Here is a 21,468-nt window from a genome sequence, read left to right as displayed (position 1 = left end):
GCATTCATAAAAGCTCTGGAAATCAAATAAAACTGTACACATGTATTCAGTAAATGGTGTTCATGTCCTGATCAGTTCTGATTCATAATTATTGGGAACTGGTTGTAGATTAAAATACTATATAGCCAGGTATATATACAGTATACTGTATAGGCAGTATGTAGTCAAAGAAATCATTTGAGGAATACATTTATGAACGAAAGAATGTGCAAACCTCTATCATACACACATATCGTTCTGCAAACAGCTGATTTGAGACCAGCTTGTCTCCAGTGGCTCAGACTCTCTCTGGTAGAGCTACCAGACTCTTTAGAAATAAAATGTTTCCTGTACTTGGTTTTCTTTAAGTCACAGTGTTTCTTATGCATAACATTTATGTAAGCCTCTTGGCCAAGTCGACAGTGTAAATGAGAAGCTGCTCTCTACTGACTTAGCATATTAGATAGCATATTAGAAGGATTATTTTTATTATTGTAGAAAGCTGAAGGATCCTTGCATCCTTATTCCCTGTTTTTCACTTATCAGTCTCAGATTTTGAATATTAACAGATAATTAATGTGCTTTCAGAATGTCAAATGATAAATGAATGTTTCCTGCAATATCTTTTCCTTAACACGACAGGAAAATATACCTATCTGCTGTGCTATATGACAGATGAGGCACTGATCTGGTGCAAGTAACATGAAAAAGTAACACTAAAGTCTTCAAAGCCAAAATACAAGCTACAAATATAAAATGTAAAACTATTAGTTTGAAGGAGCAACATAGTGATTATGTTCATATATGATTTATTGTATGTCTTCTTGACAATGTAAAAATGCCAAAAATTAGGTAGAAAACTTTTGGATATATAGTACAACAGAATGTTATTTAGATACCAAGATACCACCATGCACACTTAATACTTCATTTATAACATTATATAACATTTTGATTACCATCCATCCATTTTCTATCCATTTTATCCAATACAGGATCTTGAGGGAGCTGAAGCTTATCCCTGCAAGCAACAGGCACATGCAGGATACAGCCTGGATGGGACACCAGTCCATCGCAGACACTGTGATTACCACACTGCAAAAAATATCGACACTCAGTCCAAATCAGTCCAAAGAAGAGAAACTCTCTGGGCTCGGTAATGTAATGCTCTGACATGATAAAAATTAAATGAATCACTGTTGTCTTGAACTGAGAAAATTACAAGGACACCTGATTCATCTCTTCAGGAGTTCTCAAGGCACAGGGAATGTTAACCCTATAGACTTAATCATTACAACAGAAAAAAATAAGCTAGGGGACACAAATGGAAACTAATGGGTAAGGCTTTGAAAAACTGAAAGCAGTGGGTATGTCTTTACACAGAATGTTGTTACCCAGACATTTTGTTGAAGCTGGTACAATTGTTTCTTTCTAGAAATTGTTGTATGAGATCCTTGGGTCAAATACAGTAGCTGCTAGCAACCAAATGAAGAACCTGTATATGGGCTTAATGGCTTTTACTCAACGGCAAATATGATGTTCAGTGTTCATATCTTTTGCATATGCTAATTTCCCAGTGTCCATTCTGGCTTAGATATAGAATTTCACAGATGGCATTAACACTTCACATCTAAAAACTTTACAAGGATACAGGAATGTCGACATGTTGATAGCTTCAGTTTTGTAAAGAAATAATCTAAGGAAAGAAAGAATAAGTGGTAAGACAGAAGGAAATTTCTGGCCATTGGTGAATCATGCTGGGCCTGGTCTATGTCTTATTAATAACAAATGTCATATTGAGTTACAGTGTGACTTCCTCAGTCCATGTACCTGGAATAGATGCATCAAAGTAACACAGAGGTAAAATATCAAGTTAAATTAAATTCTAACACAGCCCCCTGCAGTGTTAGACAATAGAGCTTATAAGATAAATGTAAGGCAGACTTCAAAACTGATGGGAAACAAAAATGTCATCTTGTGTCACTAAGGACTGGAAATATATAAAAACTATCAGTACATTAGAATGTAAAAGTAAGAGAAAACAATTGAAAAAGATCAACAGACTTTTTCAACAACAGTGCCTAAAGGAGGTTCCTGTAAAACTCTTTTACAGTATTCATTGGAAGAATGCAATGGAGCAATAACCAAATCCCTAATCACGATCCATCCTGCATAGGCAAATATGAAATCTGTAAAGATATATCACACCAGTTATGGTCAATATCAACATTTGCAATTATTATGTGCTATCTTAATTTTCTCTAGCTCAGGTGGAAATAAGGCTGAAACAATTTAAAACATAAACTACTGGCAATAATAATATTTATCCAAAGCAGGTGAGTTTGTTTCAAACTTTCATCAGCACATATGCTGTACTTCGCTGTTTAATACATTTTTATAATGAATAACAAAATGCTGGAGATAAGCAAGTCTCAAGGATCGATAATTATAATACCAACTGATGTTATTTTTCAGATTTGTTAAGAGTTTCTTGTGTGGAAAATACTCATGTATTGTAGGCTTATGGTTAAGTCAGACAACTTCACAATTATAAGAAATAGTGAATACTTATGAAGATCTGTGCATTTAGTTTTTAACAAAAGAGTGTTTATAAAACGCGATTTTAAACACAACGATGAAACCATTGCGCTCCTTAATTATGGCTGTCTTTCTACCGGAACAAAAAATAAATAAAACACCACCCTGGTAGGAGCATTTTATCTTAATCAACGCACGCCTCAATTATAATTAATCTGACAAGTTTTTTAACGAAGCACAAAATCCTTATTAGGGGACGTATCCTTAAAAATTACATGCTTCTCTAAATGCCTCGTCATGTGTCCGAATAAAAAGAAAATGAGGGAAAGGGGGGAAAAAAGAAAAAAAGAGGTTAAGACGCAGCTTCCCAGAGCTATTTCCCAACAGAGAGCCCTAAGCCATTCCCCCTCCCAAGTGCTCCTCATGTTTCTATAGTAATTTCCAGCCAATGATCAGTAGGTGTCCACATCCCAGCTTCCTCACCTCAGCACCAATCAGCCACACACAGCGACAGGAGACACGGACCGAGCTAACACTCGGCTGCTACACAATACACCCCGGACCCAGAGGAAACACCTCACCTTCCGTAATTCACCTTCGGCACAGAGGTACACTGCTGGCGGTTTTTCTGTCTCCCTTCCACCTCACTTCTTTTCTTTTGGTACTTTTCTTTTCTATATAAGTGAATGAAAAAAGAGCCTTTTGTTTTGAACGCTTACTGTGCATCTTCACATATCTTGCGTTCTTTCTCCCCCCTCTCGCCGTGCAGTGATGTGCTGCTCTATATTGGCAGACTGGTAGCGTCTGGAATCTCTTTTCATCGGGAACCTGGTAGGTGATGCTCTTCCATTTTCGCCACCCCCCCAAAAAAAAATTCACATTTGCATGTATTCTGACGAGACGATTTTTTCGTGGGTTATGCTGGTGCCAAACTGATTCAAGCGCAGGCGAATTAATTTGTTGGTTTAATTGCACCGTTCAGTCCCTCCTCGGTCTTTCTGTGCATGACCTTTGATCTAAGTGTCTCCGACACACCAGACAGAAAGTAATTAATGGCATCGTGGTGCAGCGACACTGGGATTCGTCAATGGAGGCACCCCTCCCCTCTCTAAGTGTTGAGTATTTCTGTTTCACTAAACTTTGTTTACAGGTTGAAAATCAATAGCTGCGACTTGATTGCCTTTGGCTTCTTCTTTGCCCAAGGGATGGATTGATTAAGTAATAATGAGACAGAAGACGGGTGGTTATTTGTATGCCGTTAGTTTTCTGTATGGTATTTATTCTCATTACTTTACTATCAGAATGTCATTTTTTATGAATTTGATACATGTTTTTTTTTTCTTTTTCATTGATAGAATAATAATTGCTGTACAATGTATGTACAAAATGAGCTGCTTAAATATAGGTGAATTAAAGGTTAGTCTTCACAAATCCCACTAATACCATGTGACAATGCAAAAACATGTGGTTTGGCTGTTACTTTTGTATAATAATGTTGCATTTTAAAGTCTAAAAAACAACCCAGAACATTATCCAAACAAGTCCTAAGTAATATGGTACCTAACTCCCTCATAAAAACAAAACAGAACCAGTAACAAAACTTAAGAAGCCCCAACTTTTGTATATAGCAGAGTATTTGTGACACTGTATAACAAGGCACCAGCAAATTCTCTTCATTACTAATTATGACAATATTTGTAATACATTTCCAGCTTGATGCAATATTGCACCCTAGAATAATCCGAATTGCTTTCGAGTTCCTGAAATGTATCGGGTTTGGCAATTAAAAAGAAAGAACCAGGAAAGGTAATGGAAGCAGGGGATGTGTCTAATGGGCTTTTATCTATGGAAACAAAACCCAGACTGACTTGAGAGGAAATGGAGTCCCCCAAGGCAGCTGACACTACAGTTGTCGGGTCTATGGCTTGGCTGGGTTAAAATTCACCAGTGGCTATCTTACTGTCATTGAATAAATGTAATAGAGATGAGAATGAATGGATGCCAGGTGCTTTTAAAAGGTTGGGCTGAGGTGCATTTACATTGAACAGAATTGCTTGTGGCTTGGAGAGCACATTATCTGTTGAAAATATCGTCCTGCATCTTAGAAGAGCCACTTGAAGTATTACAGCTTAACCTCTTAAAATATAGCCTTCAAGATGTTTCCTTACAAGATCCCTATGTTTGCGAATACATCATATATTTATTTATTGTAAACCAAAATCCATTTCCAGTTTCAGAAGAATTGCTAACTGACCCAGAATGGAAATGAAACACCTTAATTTTTGACAAGAATTTGTTCCCATATTTTGTCTCTGTAACTCCAGACTGCTTTGAAATAAAAAAAAAACAGTCTCTCTGTACTCCCTTAAATTCTGACATGGTATAAGTTGTGTTTTTCTAAACTGGCTGTTTGTTTCCTATTATACTAATATGTTAGCGTGTCATAGCTATCACATAATTGTCAAAAGACAAGGATCAGCTTTGGGAATTTGAAATGCACTTCATTAAAAATGTAGTCAGGAAAAATAAATGAAATGTCAACAGATGCGCTGAATGTCTTGCCTTTATCATCTCAAATAACTTTGTGGGGAAATTGATTTCAATAAAAAGAAATGTTTTCTAGTTGTATCAGTAATTGTTGTTTCTTGTTTTAGTACCAGAGAAGACATGCGAAGATGGTAAAATATTGTTTGTAACCAGCTCCAGCTCGAGAAAGGTGAATACAGCTCTAGACTTTTTTTTTACCACATCACTAAATAATTGCGGCCATGTCTAATATAAACAATGCTCTTTGTGTTGAGAATGGACAGAGCGCTGAGCCTTCTATATTACAAAAGGATAATCTTCAAGAGAGTGGATTAAACCCCGTTTTGGATTATAATGCCGAAATGGAAAGGTACAGATCTTTTGCAAACTTTTATAAAACGAATGGGGCATTTCCACAGACAGCGAAGATTGCTCGTATAACGACGCCAATTTTTCCCAGTGCCAGAATTGGTGTGTCCCCTTGGAACTGCGATAACGCTATGCTCTGGGGAAGGAAATCAGCAGCAATAAACTCTAATAGGACCAGCATGCATAGAAATGACTCCCAGAGGCCGGGGAAGCCTGGCGTGCCGCCAGAGACGTTGCAAATGGCAAATAATAATTTCCTCACTACCTTATCCCCCGAACACTGCAGACCTTTAGCAGGAGAATGCATGAACAAGCTGAAATGCGGCGCTGCTGAAGCAGAGATAATGAATCTCCCAGAACGCGTTGGAACTTTTTCCGCTATTCCGGCTTTAGGGGGCATCTCATTACCTCCCGGGGTCATCGTCATGACAGCCCTTCACTCCCCCGCAGCCTCAGCAGCCGTTACAGACAGTGCGTTTCAAATTGCCAATCTGGCAGACTGCCCACAGAATAATTCCTCGGCATCCAGTGGAAACCCTGCGAAGAAGAAAAGGAAAAGGTGTGGGGTCTGTGCACCCTGTAGGAGGCTAATCAACTGCGGGGTTTGTAGCAGTTGTCGGAATCGCAAAACCGGCCACCAGATCTGCAAATTTAGGAAATGTGAAGAGTTGAAGAAAAAGCCAGGCACGTCGCTTGAGGTGAGACGAGCTCTCTCTTATTATTATCTCTGTACTCCAAAGCATTAACCTTTTCACATAGTCACGTTAAAACCCTTGAAAATTGTTTCCATGCCCACCCATGCCTGAACATCCTTGGCTTCTCAAATCTGCCTACCCGCCTAGCCTAATTGGCAGTAATTAGGGGTGTTTGCGTGGAGCACAAGCTGAGCTTGGCTCAGACACCCCTAATTGCTGCCAGTCAGGCTGGGGCTGGAACACATCCGAACAACCCCAGGCTTGGCTCAAATCCAAGCTGAGCTGGGAAATGGTTTTCAGCAGCGAGCAATCCCTCTCTGCACTTGGTCATTTTAACCAATTATGTAAACTGGCTCAGGGAGGCGAATCAATACCCCACAACAAGTCCCAACCACCACAGGAAAAAAAAAATGCAGTGGAGGATTCACATTGTCTTCTCAAGCTGCCTCAGTTTAAATGGAAATTTAAAAACGTCTTCTTGGCTCAAGTTCTGGATTTAACAAATAGAAACAAAGTAGGAGAAGGACTCCCCCCCACTACTTTGAAGCCTGCTGATCAGGCATGTATGGTATAATATACCTCTTTAATAAGAATAAGCTCTGTTGTTTCTGGCCTTCTTCATTTCCTTCCTCTGAAATCGGCTTTTTAAAGGACAAAATCCTACAGTTTATTCACTTCTTATATTTTTCACCTTCTCATGTTTGCAGATGTTTCGTAGTGCACTGAAGGCAAAACAATAATTTTCATTGTTGTATTGCAATTGAATTACAATTAAGTCTGTAATTCAATTTAAGAAGTGGGGTATCACCACAAATGTTTTTTTTGATATATGTTTAAGCCTTTAATTTATGTATCATATGTTTTAAGCAGTGTTGGCTCTGACCACTGTACCTTTTATCCTATTTTTTTTCTGCTAAGGAAACAAATAATGGGACATTTCTGTATCCCTACACTTTCTTTGAGTTCTTTGCTGAAATTGTTTAGGGATTCTGCATTGTACCTCAAAATATTTAGTATAATTAGTATACTATCCTTGTAAATGCCAGAGTTATACGTTTTTTTTCTGAAACGTAAGTTTGGAAAGGGCAGACTCAGTTTAGTACAGTACTTTGAAGAATAGGGCAGGTGCTCATACACCTCTGGAGCAAAGGAATAATACCAGTAATGGAAAAGTGGCATCAGATAATGTAGAATTGACCTTTATTGGCCAAAAAGTTTTATTGGACTGGTTTTAACTAATTCACTTGTGTTAAATTGCCTTGAACTGGTTTAGATTCTGGGATACGTGTATATTTATAAATCTAATGGTTGTATTTATTTTGTGTCTCTAATTTCTGTGGTATTTGCTTTATTAAATCTGGTTGATCACTAATGAAGCTTAGTGGACGGAGTGGTTATATAGGTCTTTATTTCATTTTGTTCAAAATTCCCTAGGGATTTCCTGGGGCTATTTTGTGGGTTAAACCAAATTTTAAAAACTTAAAAAGAAACCACATGTATTATCTGCACATAGTTTATTTTGTGAAGCGTCTTGTCTTCTTTTTCCAGCACAAACTACAGCTAGGTACAACTAGCTGTACAAGTAAACTGTTTGTTAATCAGATTAGTTAGAAAATGGAAAATAAAAGGGCTTTAAAGTGAGAACAGGATGTTGCATTTAGGTCTCTAAACCACTCAATAAGTTATCATATTTAATATATAGTACTTTATACAGTATATCAGAGAAAAATGAGACAAACTAAAAGCAAGTTATACATGACATTTGGAATGTAAATCACACAAAGAGATTAGTTTCCTCTCTAGAGCTCAGTAAGGAGAAAAAGAAGTCCAGAACAATATAATTATAATATTAGCCTTTAAAATATTTTTTATCATTTCATCACTTTAAACTTTGTGTTTTTAACACTAACTGTTCTCAATTTATTAGTTGTTTTAAAATGATAATCGATCATATTTAGGCATTGATTTTGTGTATCTACCCATAGTGTAAAAATACAATTTTTGCCAGAATTCATACTAGAAGGAGCAAATTTTCCCTTTAAACCTTTTGTAAAAATGTCTTGAAAATGAATGTTCTTGTTATTGAACTCAGTTATGTTGCTTTTAGTAGTGAATGATGCCAAACAGATGATTTCAACTTTAGGCAGCTCCAAAAGTTTAGTAATACATAATTTTATATAACAGTGCGACAGTATTGCAATAGAACATAAAAATTCAGAAATCTTTTCATCAATGACTTCCTTTTTCAGTTGCTCCTTACAAAGAATGCATTTTGATGCATTTCAACTTCACATTAACCCGGTGTATTCACACCACATTTTCTGTAAGGCAAATAATAATTTAAGACAAATTGTATGTCAGAGTTGTCAGTTGTCAGATTATGTCAGACAATTGATGTGATTTCATTTTTTGTTGCTTAATGTGAAAGCTATTGCAAAGCATGCGTAACTTTGCTTAAGTAGGGTGTCAGATTTATATAATGTTATCTGATCTACTAATGGATAAACTTTAAAATCAGCCAGTCTGGTTAAAAGATTGCCTGAGAAGTGACTTGCACACACCTGCTGCACCCCAGTACTGTTCCTTGAATTACATTCGTTTCTGGCTAGCAGACATTGGATGCTTCCTCTCAGACACACACACACATACACCTCATGACTTGGAAGAAGTGATAAGCTACTGGCAGGCAGTCAGATTTGGCTGTCAGTGTTTCCACATGGGAATCACCCTCAACTAATTATATCGTAAGCAGTAGTGGAAAATGCAAATCGGAATTTTACTCACACCACTGAAATCGGAGAGCCAATTTAATCTAATACCCCCTTTAATTTAGCGCACTAATGCAGAGCCCTAGAGGATTGTCCAGTGTCACTGCTGCCCCGAGCTGAGATGGTCTTGGCTTTTACTGTTGGGAACCTGCTGGAGTGTAGTGAAGGCTTTTTAAAAAAATCTGTTTGACATATTCGCTGATGGCTTTCAGCATTTTTGTGATGTATCTCACTGTTCTGTTGATTTTTCATTTTGGATCTGTATAGTCAGAATTTTTTAAGGAATGTATTCTTTATCGCTCCTAAGTAAAATGAGTACTGTAATAAGTTCATACAGTACATGTGCCTAGAGGCTCATCAGACCAGAGACTATCCTGCTTTTTGTTGTGTGAACTAGACTAAGAGTACATGTCTCTTTTCTGGATGGGACACTAGATTATTGCAGGCGGACTGTTCAGGTGTTCAGGTAAAAGTTAAGGTCACAATAGCAGTATCTGCAGAAGGTATCTGAACCCATGATTTATGGGTTCAGGGTCCCAGTCATTACTCTAAGATCCTACTATCATCAGGTTTCATTAAAAAATGCTGCATATTGACACTCTCCATGTCCAAAAGCATGAAGTATTGTTTATTAAAATACACAGTATTGATTTGACAGTGGCATTTGTTCTAACTTTAACAACCATCCTTGCAAGTGTAAAGAAAGTTTTGAAGTGAATAAAATAGTTAAAAATACATACATGTATAATTTAATAGCTCCATAGGTGACTGCAGAGTTGGTAAATAAGTATTCATTATAAAATTAGCACTAACATTTTTGGGCATGCAGTGTACTGCAATTAAAATCTGTGACTTCAATCCAAGCAGATCACAAACAGTGGTAATCTCATTTGTTTTTAAACCTTAATAAAATGTAAATAGCCTTTAAGCACAATACATTCAAGTTCATTTTTAAACTGTAGTGTTATTTTCTTTGTTAGTTCCTGAAAACAAGGATGATTTGCCTTTGACATCATGAAATATTGTCTGAAGTAAATTTGATCCAATAAAGTTGGTAAAGGTGTAATTAAAATGTGGTTTTGAGGTTAGCCTTTAATTCCTATATCCATCGATATACTGTGATATAATAGTTCAGCTTATTCCCCCTCAAATATTTTTTTTTCATTTTTAATGATTAAACATTTTAATATTTTAAGTAACAGAATGCATTTTTCCCCAAAACTTTTTTTCATAGCACACTAAGTTATGGATGGCAGTGCAATTAATTTACAAGTAATGACAGCAGCTTAAGTGTAAGTGGAAACGTACCACCTCAAAATCTACAATCTTCCAAGGTACATGAAGCATAACTGTTGCATTAGCAGCAACTGAAGGATATAAAATATATTCTGTATCTTACTTTTGAATTGGAAAAAGGGGGTTTGATCCAAAAAAACTTATTTAGCCTAACAAACTAGTAAAACCTAAATAAGTGCTATCTTCCAGAAATAGAAATGTAAGTAGAAATATGCTGAGCCCTTTTCAAACCTTATTTACTACATGAACACGTTCCTTCATCAAATGTTTATTCATTTGCCATAAACGAATGATTAGGGTTCAGATTTTAATAACTTGCTAATTACAGTGGACAACATTATTGTATGATTAAACAGAATTTATAGACATGCCTAAGGAGAAGGCACCAGCTTTGATGAACCGGAATTACGTTCCTGTCAGTTATAGCTGATAGTGTTTAAGTTCAAAATTTAAAAAATGCAACTTATCATGATATACAGAAAGGTCTTGCAAACAACATTACCATTAACAGGTGTCATAATATGTCAGTGCAGTACAAACCAGCTGCATAGAAGCACTAGTACGACAGATAAGCTTTAGACTTTCTTTTGTGCTCTTTTGAAAAGTGCAAATGACTCAAAGGGAACAAGGCCTTTAAAAAGACCCATTTTAAAAAGCCTTACAAAAAAAACCCCGAAGACCCTGAAGAACAAGTAGGAACCGTTCCTTAACGAGAGCCAAATAAACGACACCCACAGGCTAGATCCAATTTGTTTTAGGTGTGCACAGAATAGATAAGAATGATTTGGTGGGCCTTTTCTCCCCTCCCCCAACCTATGCTTCCCTGGAGATAACAGAAAGTGCTCCTAGCCAATCTCTGCTGGGCAGGAAAAAAAACAAGGGACAGACAGCCTTTAGATCTGCAGATCTCTAAGTTGCTGGATTTATTCCAGCTTTTAAAACCGCAGATTGATTTGACTGGGTCTGGGGAAGAAAAGACCCTACCTCACAATGTGGATCAAGCTAAAGGGCAACCTTAAGCTCCTGTCAAGACAATGGGATTTTGCCATCGGAGCTGCATGCCGACCGCTTAATTATACTCATCTCGCAGCAAGCAACCGTAGGCTACTGAGAAGAGCAGGTCCTGTTTGTCGTGCACGGAGGATTTCCTGTCAGCTTCCATTTGCACATATGGTTTTATTTGCTGGTCTTGAGTGCTCAGCTGCATAATAGCGCTGCTAAAGAATTTATTGTTTTGGAGCTCCCACCAATTAAAACTGAGGTGTGATATGTAGCAGCCAGGTTGTGCCCTTTCACTGTGTGGGCTGTAGCCTCCTGCCCTCTCCTTTGATTTAACATCCGGCTATTCACAAGTGAAAGGCACTGGATGTGATCCACTGTATTATACTGTAGATAGAAATGAGACAGGAAGCATATAGAAGCTGGACTGTGTGAAAGCACAGGTGCTGAGGGTGTTAATGTGTTACCCTTTAAATTTTAAATAGATAATCATCAATTATTAATTGTGGCTCTGGCTGGTGAGTTAAAAGGCATCTCTTCATTACTGAGAACCTTCACAAAGGTTTGATAAATTACTATCATCCTCAGTGAAAGTATTGCTGTTTTGTTTTATGTAATAATAACTAAAGTTTGATTTCCAGGTTAATTCAAAGATCTGATTATGTGGGGAACAGCATTGTCGAATTTTATTTAACAGTGGATATTATGCACTTGTGTAGTTACAAAGCACCCAATTATCCCAGTTTTCAAATTGTATCTCTCTGTATTTGTTTTGGTTAAAATGTATGCATGGAATCTATAGTAGTGCTTCAGAATTAGCTGTAATTAGCTCCTTACTAAAGAAACTAACATTAAAATGTATGTTTTATTTTACCCCTGCAAATGATTTTATCATTTGAATTGCAATATTATTAAAGGTATCTTTTCTGTCAGTGATCTGAGAACGAAGAATTGAAGCACTATTTTATTACTTGATGTATATTATTTGAGCTTTTTCCTAGGCTCTCTTTTTGGGTGCCTTTGAAATATTCAACTTTTATACCCAACTTCTGATCCTGTGCGAGCAGAGATGTTTTTAAATTTTTGATGGAAACCCTGAGGTTACACAATCACACAAAAGAGTGAAGAAGAAAATCTCTGCCCGGAGGCACAGAGTGGAATTCAAAAAGCATGATGCTAAGTGCCATTAAATCTATTTCTCTTTCTTTTTTCTTTACAAACAGACAAAAATGCACTTTTGAGCAAAAAGCTGATTAATCGAAATACAATTTTTTTTTCTTTTAAAAAGAGAATATACCTACAATATAAAGCCAGTTCTACCTTACTGATTTATTGTTTTTAAAGCTCAGGTGCACAGTCATCTTTAGCTGTGACCTCTGTGGTTGTCCTGCTAGCAGTGATCTAAGAGGAATGTACAGGAAAAACACTTGAGCAAATGAAATGAGCACCTTTTATAAATGATTATTCTATTTAATGAAGTTATGTTAATAGCTCCTAATATATAGACATCTCAAAGGTAAAAAAAATAAATTGGGTATGGTAGAACGACATTGGGATGTTAGAAAACCTATATGGTACATTCATCATCAAGGGGTTTTTTTCTTAACCTTGAGTGTAAAAAGTTTGATTTGCAAGAAAACTCTAATTGTTTCTTTCTGGGTATAACAGTGGAAACCATTATACCACCATAAGGTAATTTTAAAGACAGTTTGCCTGCAGTTTGTCCACAGATTAAATTCAGGCTTTACACAGCTCGTGAGTTTTGAGATTGTCACTGACTTTGAGCAGACAACAGCTAGCAAGGACTTGGAGTGGCTCGTTCTGTACGTTTCATACATGCAGAGCCTCAAAAGAAGCAATTCACTTGTTTTTGCAACAAGTTCATAAAGTTATTGTAAGGAGTGTGACAAAATCTTGTTTGTAGCGGGTACATTGTATTGAGCAGACATGACTTATGATGATATTTGTCATCAAGACATCTGATCAACAGGGTATCTAAAGTGAATGTACTGTAACAGGCAACTGTAACAGTGAACTGTTGGAAGCAAACAAGGTATACTTGTGTGCCGTATGCTGTCCAAAACGTTGTGGGTGCTGTCTTGTTGGATTCTGTCTCTTTTCTCTTGAGGAACCTAGATGTGCCACATGTGTTCACTGATCTTTGAATCCTTCACTCCACATGTTTTTCCAGCGTGTCCTGCAAATGTTTAATGGGGCTCAAGTCTGGCAAGTAGGGCAACCACAACAGAATTGCCACATTCTCATCTCACTTGAAAAATATTGTTACACGAAGAAGTACGTTGTCACACTGGAATGTGGTATCTCAGAATAAACCCACAGGAAAAGCAGGAGGTATGGTCTCAAGTATGATCAATGAAGTGCCATGCAGTCAGATTGCATCAATTGCTATGAGTGGAGTTCTGTGGTAAATTGACACTCCTGGTCATATCATTATATTTGGAGGTCCCCAGTGTTCTTGATGAGGTGTTATGATGGTCTCCCAGATCATGGCCTAGCATTGATGGACTGTGTTTGACAGTCATGTCTTGCCAGGTTAGAAATAGCTGTCCATGAATACCCCAGACTTTAAGTGAGTGAATATGCTGACTTACAATAGCCTCCAATATTCTGAAGGTATAAAGGCATTGTTCTCTTTAGAAGCAAGCCTTACTGGTTCCAGTGTGTGTCTTTATTTCTTGATTGTTATGAGGTCTGGCATTCAAATATCTCTTGCTAATAAGGAGGTTTAGTGCATTTGCTGCAGTCAAAGCCATTTGAGTGTATCATGACCAGTCAATGAATGATCAATAAAGCAAAATGTTAACAAAAACATTTAGGCCCCCAATCAATATCCAAATTCAAAATATATATTTCTCTTAAAGCATACTTGCATAAATAAAGAATGATAAGTTTCTTTTGATTTTCACTAAAATATAGAATGATCTGAAATGCATTACTACTTTAAATCATTCAAATGCAACTTTTGATGACATTACAAACATACTATAATGTACTTCTATCTGCTGTATGCATTATCATACTTCATGATTGTTCTTTTCATGTTTTTGCGAACTAGAAACTAAATTTTAAGGTATGAATGTTTGGAAACTGAGATCCTATTTGACTCCATATAATTATTTTAGCTAACAGTAGCCTGAGGCTGGATTATATGAGCCACAGCAAAACCGCAATGTGGTGATTTTCCCCTTAGACCAATTTGTAGTGGAATCTCATTCCTCGTAAAGAGTGGCCCACTAAGCCTACCATACATTGCTTATTAATAAACTGTGTTACTAAAAAACAGCAAGTGGTAAAAGGGCAAAGATGTGAAAGCATTGTTGGATAACACAAACAAGATGATATTTGTGTTTTTGTATGGGTTTCCGCTCGGTACTACAATTTCCACCCACAAACCAAAGACGTATTGTACCGATTGGTTAGTTGGCTTCTGGGTAAATTGGTCCTGATGTGAGTGTACATATCTGTGCCTGCCCAGAGATGGACTGGCATCCCATTCAGGGTGTATCCAAACTTGTGCCCCTTTCTTGCCAGGATAGTCCCCAGCTCCCCTGTGAACTCAAACTGGATAAAGCAGTTGGAAAAGGGATGGACTGAAATAAATTGTTGCTAAAAAATGACGTAATAAACATTTGTTAGCGTAGAATTTCTCAGCCCGTAAGTGTTAATCATTTCAATATTGTTATTTCTTTTGATAGTAAATTCTATTATAGTGAAGTAGGTAAAGTAGGCAAGGTAAAGGATGTAAACCATTTAAAAAAGTGTGTAATTACCCAAGACTCTTGTTCATTGGGATTGTCGTAGAGGAAAGAACTGGCAGACACCCACTGAAGAAAACACTTAAAAAACTTTCTACTGCAGCTTTTGACCTATTTTTTAGTCAAAGAAAAGATGCTTAAGTTTAAAACCTTCAGATTAAATGTGTTTTCAACATAGCTTGGCTTTGTAAACACTGTTCCAAGGAAACATGTCTATCCTTCCCTTCTACCCATACAAAGAAACTTTTTTTTCTCGCTTTACTTTGACATTGTTTGGTAAAGCGAGGGAAACTCCAAAATTCTCATTCATTGCTGATAATGCTGAGTTGAGTATTGGGTTCAATTCCAGACTGGGGGGTGGCCCTTTTTTATGTGAATATTGTCCAGGTGCTCTGGTTTACTCCTGTCTTCTAAGTATGTGCTAGGTTGGTTAACTGGCTTCTCTAAATTGTCCTTGTGTGTGTGTGCACTGCAATAGATTGGTATCCATTTTATGGTGTAGCGTCTCCTTGCGTTCCTAGCTTCTGGGATAGGATCCAGGTTGCCGTTAACCTTACCAGGAATAAGCAGCTTTCTCATCATGGCTGAGTATACTGTATATAGGACACAAATAGACTTTTGTCCTTTCTTACCTCTATTATAATGCTGACTGCTTAAAATACTATCTCTCGTATCCACACGTCAAAGCAAATAGGTGAGAAAAAATGACAATCCTTAGTACTTCTCATAACACTATCCAGTCTGCCTGTCTTCCTGCACACTTATTGTATGTGTTTACGTAACATCTGTTATGCCACTGATTTAACAATTAATAACCATATCTAAATGGAGGGCTCTGTACCCCAGTACACAGTGACAGTTTATCTACAGCAAAATAAAATAGAAACAGAAAATTTTGTTCTCCGTGTTTTTAATTTTTTCATGAGATTTTGGAGCTAGGCTGTTTGTTCTTAAAGTGTATTACTATTGCAAACAAGTATCATTGAACCAACAGTTGATTATTATGGAGGACGCATGGCAAGTGTAAGTTATCATACTAGTTTACAAAAAGAGAGTGCCTTTATGGGAAGAGGAATCGCTGTCTTTTACCAAAAATTCTCTGAGGGTTATCTCTAGTAGTATCTTCAGTTTGTTGTACACATACAGTATATCAACATTTTTTTTTTAAATCAGGCAGCCAAGAAGCAGAACTTGCAAAAACTTCTCTGGTAAATAAATGGCATGTTGTGAATAAAATGCATAGTCTCTAAAAATATGGTAACTCAATCTATCAATCCTGCTTTAAGGCTGAATTACAGCTGTCATGACTGCAAGATGCAAAAAAATTCTAAAAGAAAGTATCACTAACTGTGATACCGAGAGAGGAAAATAATAAATACCAATGTGTTAAGATTGACAGATATCCTATTTTTAGGCCAAACTGCAAGAATATAGGCAGATGGTGGAGATGAAGGTGGAATTTTATTGTTATAACTACACAGAAATGGTTCAGTTGCCTGATTTAGATTCTTATAACAGAGCACATTGTGGAAGGGAGGCACTCACACAGGAAATAACAAAACAAATCCTTCATATACTTACACTTAATATAAATATACTTAAAAATGGGAAATTCACACCTGATTTCAAACTGAGTCAGTCATTGCTTTTAAGTAGTACAGGATGTGGATTAGCCTGGAATATGTAATTTGCAGAAGTCCCGGGGATCAAGGCAATACAGATTAAGATCATTTGCCATGGTTTCCCAAACCAGTCTTTAGTCAGGGATAACCAGGAACCTGTTTGAATCTCTTATGGTTATACGTTTTGGATAGAGCATTTCGCAGGATGTAGGGTGTTTGGTCTAGCAAAATCTTGCTGAAACCATGTTGCAATATTATGCCCTATAAGAAATGGAAAATCCATTTGCAGTGTATGATGCAATTGGTACATGCACCTATTGATTTGGATTCAGGTGCATATTTCCTGAATTTGGATTCAGTGGGACCAGTAGGGAGTGCTCACCCTGCGGTCCATGTGGGTCCTAATAACCCCAGTATAGCGACTGTACGGAAAACAAGTGCTGTCCTTCGGATGAGACGTAAAACTGAGGTCCTGACTCTCCCCACTGATAGCTGATGTGTGGTGAGTGTTCTGGCGCACTATGGCTGCCGTCGCATCATCCAGGTGGATGCTGCACATTGGTGGTGGTGGACCTGTAAAGCGCTTTGAGTGGAGTGTCCAGAAAAGCGCTATATAAGTGTAAGCAATTATTATTATTATTATTACTTTTATTATACAAAAGTTTGAAGATAATATCACATACCCTGTTTGCCATTGCTTTCAGCTCACAAGTCCAGTTTTAAGTGATAAAAACAACAAAAACATATAAGGTGCACCTGAGAATCAAGTCATAACACCTTATATAATATTTAAGCCATCTTATTATATTTGCTTTTGTATTAAGTACTATGCATTCACAAGGTTTTTCAAATATGGAAAAATGTGATTGAATAATAATAATAAGTAATAATGATTCCTCATGTTTAGAGGGAAGAAATAATAAACAGTTTCTTTGAAAAAAGAAAAAATGGGATTTTATTGGAAGATCTGCAATGTCTTTAAAAAAAAATGAAGAAAATATTTGTCCATATAAATCAGTTCCTGCTCTACAATCTGACACAACCTCTAACAGTCCTGTGTAGATTGTTGGAATAATGCATGTCATGCTCAGTGCCAAAAATAGAGTGAATTGTGATTTGCTTGGGCACATAGCCTTCTACCATTGGATAGTTCCCAAATAATGATGCTGCCTGCACTACTGCTGACAGAACCACTTCTTTGCACTGATGAGAGGTTGGCATACCAGAGGCCTGTAACAGATAACTAAGATTTGCTCCTGTCGCACTGTTCCAAAGCTCATCCAATCTTGAGCCTTGCCATAGATTTGACCAATGTGGTACAGTATGAATATCAAGTGTTACAACGCACGGAAAATGTGCAAATTTAATACTGTACTGTACATCACCATCTACGTGCACAGAAACACCCCAGTGCTGATCTGAATAGCACTTAGCATGTTTCTGTGTCATGCTGGAAGCTTCTTTCCACAATTCTGAGATGATAATAAAAACACATAGGGTTGCTAAATCAGAGCCCAATAGACTACAATAGAACTGCATATGATACATGAGACGTGTTTATTACAACAGCCATTTCAGTGACGCACAATCTATTGCCATGCTGCTCCTGAAGTCAGAGATGTTACTTTGTGTTACCTGATGTGATCACCTAAGAGCATAAGGGAGTTTGCAAAGCAGAGCAGGTCATTTGGTCCATCTTACTCAAATTGTTGTAATCAACGCTTCCCAGAGAGCTACAATCCTTTAGGTGCTTAATCATAAGCATATAAATATTTGTAATTAATTCAGCCTTTTTTTAAAAAATGAGATGACCTACTGGAGCTGTAAATTGTGTAGTAAATGGTTATCTTATCTCAGCTTACACATGAAAGGGTAAATTGAAACCTTTTTGACAATTCGAAGTTTTCTGTAACTCAATTTTACAAGGGAAGTCTTAAGATCCAGCTAAGTGCCAATAGGGATAGCACCTAATTACTGTAGATCCACCGCTTATTTAGATGCAAGAACAACAAGGCTGCCAAAGCCATTTCAGTCAGATAGTTTTTGGTATCTCTGAAGAAACATCTTGCAACTTTTTTGCTGAAGGTCAAATTTCATGTCGGGATATCGAGCCAGAATTGAGTCTGCGTTCACTGCTCTCCAAAAAAGTAATCTGTTTCAGGAAATTTCAGATGAGATAGATTCATTTTTTCCTCAGCGCCTCTCAGTCCAATCTTTCTCAACCTATCCACACAATGTCCACTTTGAATTCCACAGAACTGTAAAAGACATCTCCCTAATTTCACCAGCAGATACAATATATGGTCATAGTGATTTGTCAGGCATATACTATACGTAGATTAGAGTATAAACATTCATTCAATGTTTCACATCTGTTCTACTTGTAAAAGGTTATATTACAAAGGGATTGCACAATCAAGATATATTACAAGCTACTGCATGAACAGTGGGATCATGGTCTATTTCAGAAGAAATCAAATGTAAAATAAGTGGGGAAAAAAGCTGAAGCCTGCTGATGGTACTAGAGGTAAAAAGGTAAAAGGTAAAGTCCATACTAGAGTTCATCTTGGTTTCCCTAGTGTTAAGCATATTAACAGTACAGTATGTGACACCCCGTGGATGGGACACTGTTCCATTGCCGAGATCACCCCACCCAGCAATGCTGGTTGTACTAAAACTGGTTGGACTGGAGCAACTGGAGTAAAGTGCCTCACTTAAGGGTACAACTGCAACTCCCAGCAGCACCTGAGTATTAAGATCTACTTCATGTGCTTTCCCAGGAAAGGTGTCCTGTCCTGCCCCATAGAGAGAGTGGATTGTTGCTGGACAGAGGCCCTTAGAGGATGATGGGAGGTCTGGTCTTTGGGTCGCAGTGGGTTTAGGGGATCTGGGGTCAGAAACAGACTGCATCAGTTTTCTTTTGGGATACTGTATTGTGGGTATTTCAGATTTTATGAGATGCTTATGTTTATTAACTTGTTTAAGTGAAAGAGGATTGTATGTTGTTTTTTCAAAAAAATAAAACTGGGGAAAAAAAGGATACGACAGCAGTATATTCAGCAGGGACTCAAGGCTACAGTCTGCCAGTTATGTCCCCATGCTGTGCTCTCCATGATTGTACTTCTGAAGTTTCGTTATTTAGTTACTTTATTAAGAAAATGTTTCATTTAGGATTTCTGCCATTTGGCACATTTACCCTACAGTACCTTGTTCATTTAACTGCACTATTATCTTGAAGTGCTGACGCGTTTGTCTTCAAACCATCTCATAACTTCTGAGGTGGGTGGAGATTAAAGGAACAATGAGATACTATAATCTTTCTCTTCTTCCGAAGTGCCTGCCTCATTGTTTTCAATTCCAAAGGGCTGGCAAGTGAAATTTCACTCTTATGTTGATCGCTGCTTTGTTCAATATAATAAACAATTGACCTAATTAAAACACAAATTTAAGACACTTACCATCCACAATTGCATGTTTAGTACTTGAATTTGGGTTTCTCTTGAGTCAGGAAGCCCCTGATGAACAAAGCTCTCATAATGTGCCAGGTTTTTAATTAGTGATTGGCAGGTGGTTTCAAATGTGATTTAATGTACACTCATGTACCTTTTGTTACATATTTCTATGTTTTTTATTTACTTACAGATCTGTATTTATGTTGTTTGTTTAGGATTTCTGTAGTTTAAAGTTTGAAAATATTTTATTAAAACAGATTTATCAGCAATTGTTTGGGTGAAACAACTAAACCTACTTCTATATTAACAGTCACCATTGTTGCCTTTGTTGACAATTATAATTATGTCAAACTGTAGAATGATATGAATTTATATTGATTTCCAGTGAAGAGAAGCAATTTTTGTTTGAGGTTCTAAACTTTCTGAAACATTCTAAAATGTCTACAGCACAAAAGAAGACAAAATGCTAGGTGGGCTCTAAATTAAAATTTTAACAGTGACACCCTTTTCAAAATGTAGTTCTCCTTTGTAAATATACTGTATGTGCAATATCAGTTCATTCATACACAGCGAAGTTTTTAAAAGAAAGAAAAAGAAGCAATGAATTAGGACCAGCAGTAAAATTCAAAGGAGCATCAGCAGGCTTTTCAGACCCACTCATTAAAGTACTGGTCATGGCTTCAGTGCCAAGAAAACAGTTTTTCAAAGCCTAAGAAAGAAAGCCTTTCTCAGGAAATTTCTGCTGACACCTGGTTTTTAAAAGATTGTACTTGTCTTCGTGTTACAACAGCATAAAAGCCAATGCAAAAAGTAAATGCCACACGAAAGCTGTTTCAATACTAAAAAGTGAGATTGTGCACCTCTGTTCTGAACTCCCACAGGAAGTACAATATTAACAATGAATAGAATGGCTGATAGAAAGCCAGAAATGAAATTCAGAGCATGCCATGCTTTCACTCAAATTCATAGCCTTCCGTTAACTTCCACGGGCAGTATTGTAAGATGAAAAAGTGGAACATAATCTCAATAGTAATAATCAATAATAATCAATTTACCAACCAATTTTGAAAAATAATTGTCATGATTTAGATTTCTAAGAAAAATTGACAACAAAGCTTCAGTCAACATTGGTTTATTTTAGTGAAGAATGATGAATGATGAATTCACTTGTACTTGATATACTTTTATACACAACGTATGTCGAAAGCTTCTTTTGTGTCTTCGGACACATGAATGTTTTGCTGCTTTCACTAAGTGGGCAATGTGCAATACTAAACCACTGTTTAAAGTGCCTGTCACTGCAATCATACTGGGTCATATGTTATAATGTTGTTGTCTAGAAAGATACTGTAGTGATACTATACTGTTATTATATTTATATGTTGAGTTGATTCATCCATCTATCCATCCATTTTCTTAATTAATCCATTACAAGTTTGTGGGGAGCT

At 37.0% G+C, this 21,468-nt stretch overlaps 1 protein-coding gene across 3 annotated transcripts in view; it reads left to right on the top strand.

The window, feature by feature from the left end:
- Positions 1–2,897: 2,897 nt before the first annotated feature.
- Positions 2,898–21,468, top strand: part of cxxc4 (CXXC finger 4) — a 39,470-nt gene continuing 20,899 nt past the window's right edge. The window contains exons 1-3 of one of the 3 annotated variants that reach the window (XM_015345949.2): positions 2,898–3,125; positions 3,287–3,348; positions 5,172–6,110. In XM_015345949.2, coding sequence (XP_015201435.1) covers positions 5,286–6,110 — 825 coding nt within the window. In that variant the 5' untranslated portion in view covers positions 2,898–3,125; positions 3,287–3,348; positions 5,172–5,285. Of the gene's footprint in view, positions 3,349–5,171; positions 6,111–21,468 lie in introns of all 3 variants that reach the window. The other 2 variants (XM_015345950.2, XM_069191256.1) reach the window with 2 other exon arrangements.

The sequence above is a fragment of the Lepisosteus oculatus genome, chromosome 1 (assembly GCF_040954835.1).
Source record: "Lepisosteus oculatus isolate fLepOcu1 chromosome 1, fLepOcu1.hap2, whole genome shotgun sequence".
Taxonomy (NCBI): domain Eukaryota; kingdom Metazoa; phylum Chordata; class Actinopteri; order Semionotiformes; family Lepisosteidae; genus Lepisosteus; species Lepisosteus oculatus.
The sequence above is the reverse complement of the archived record's forward strand: the minus strand, read 5'-3'. Positions and strand labels throughout refer to the sequence as shown.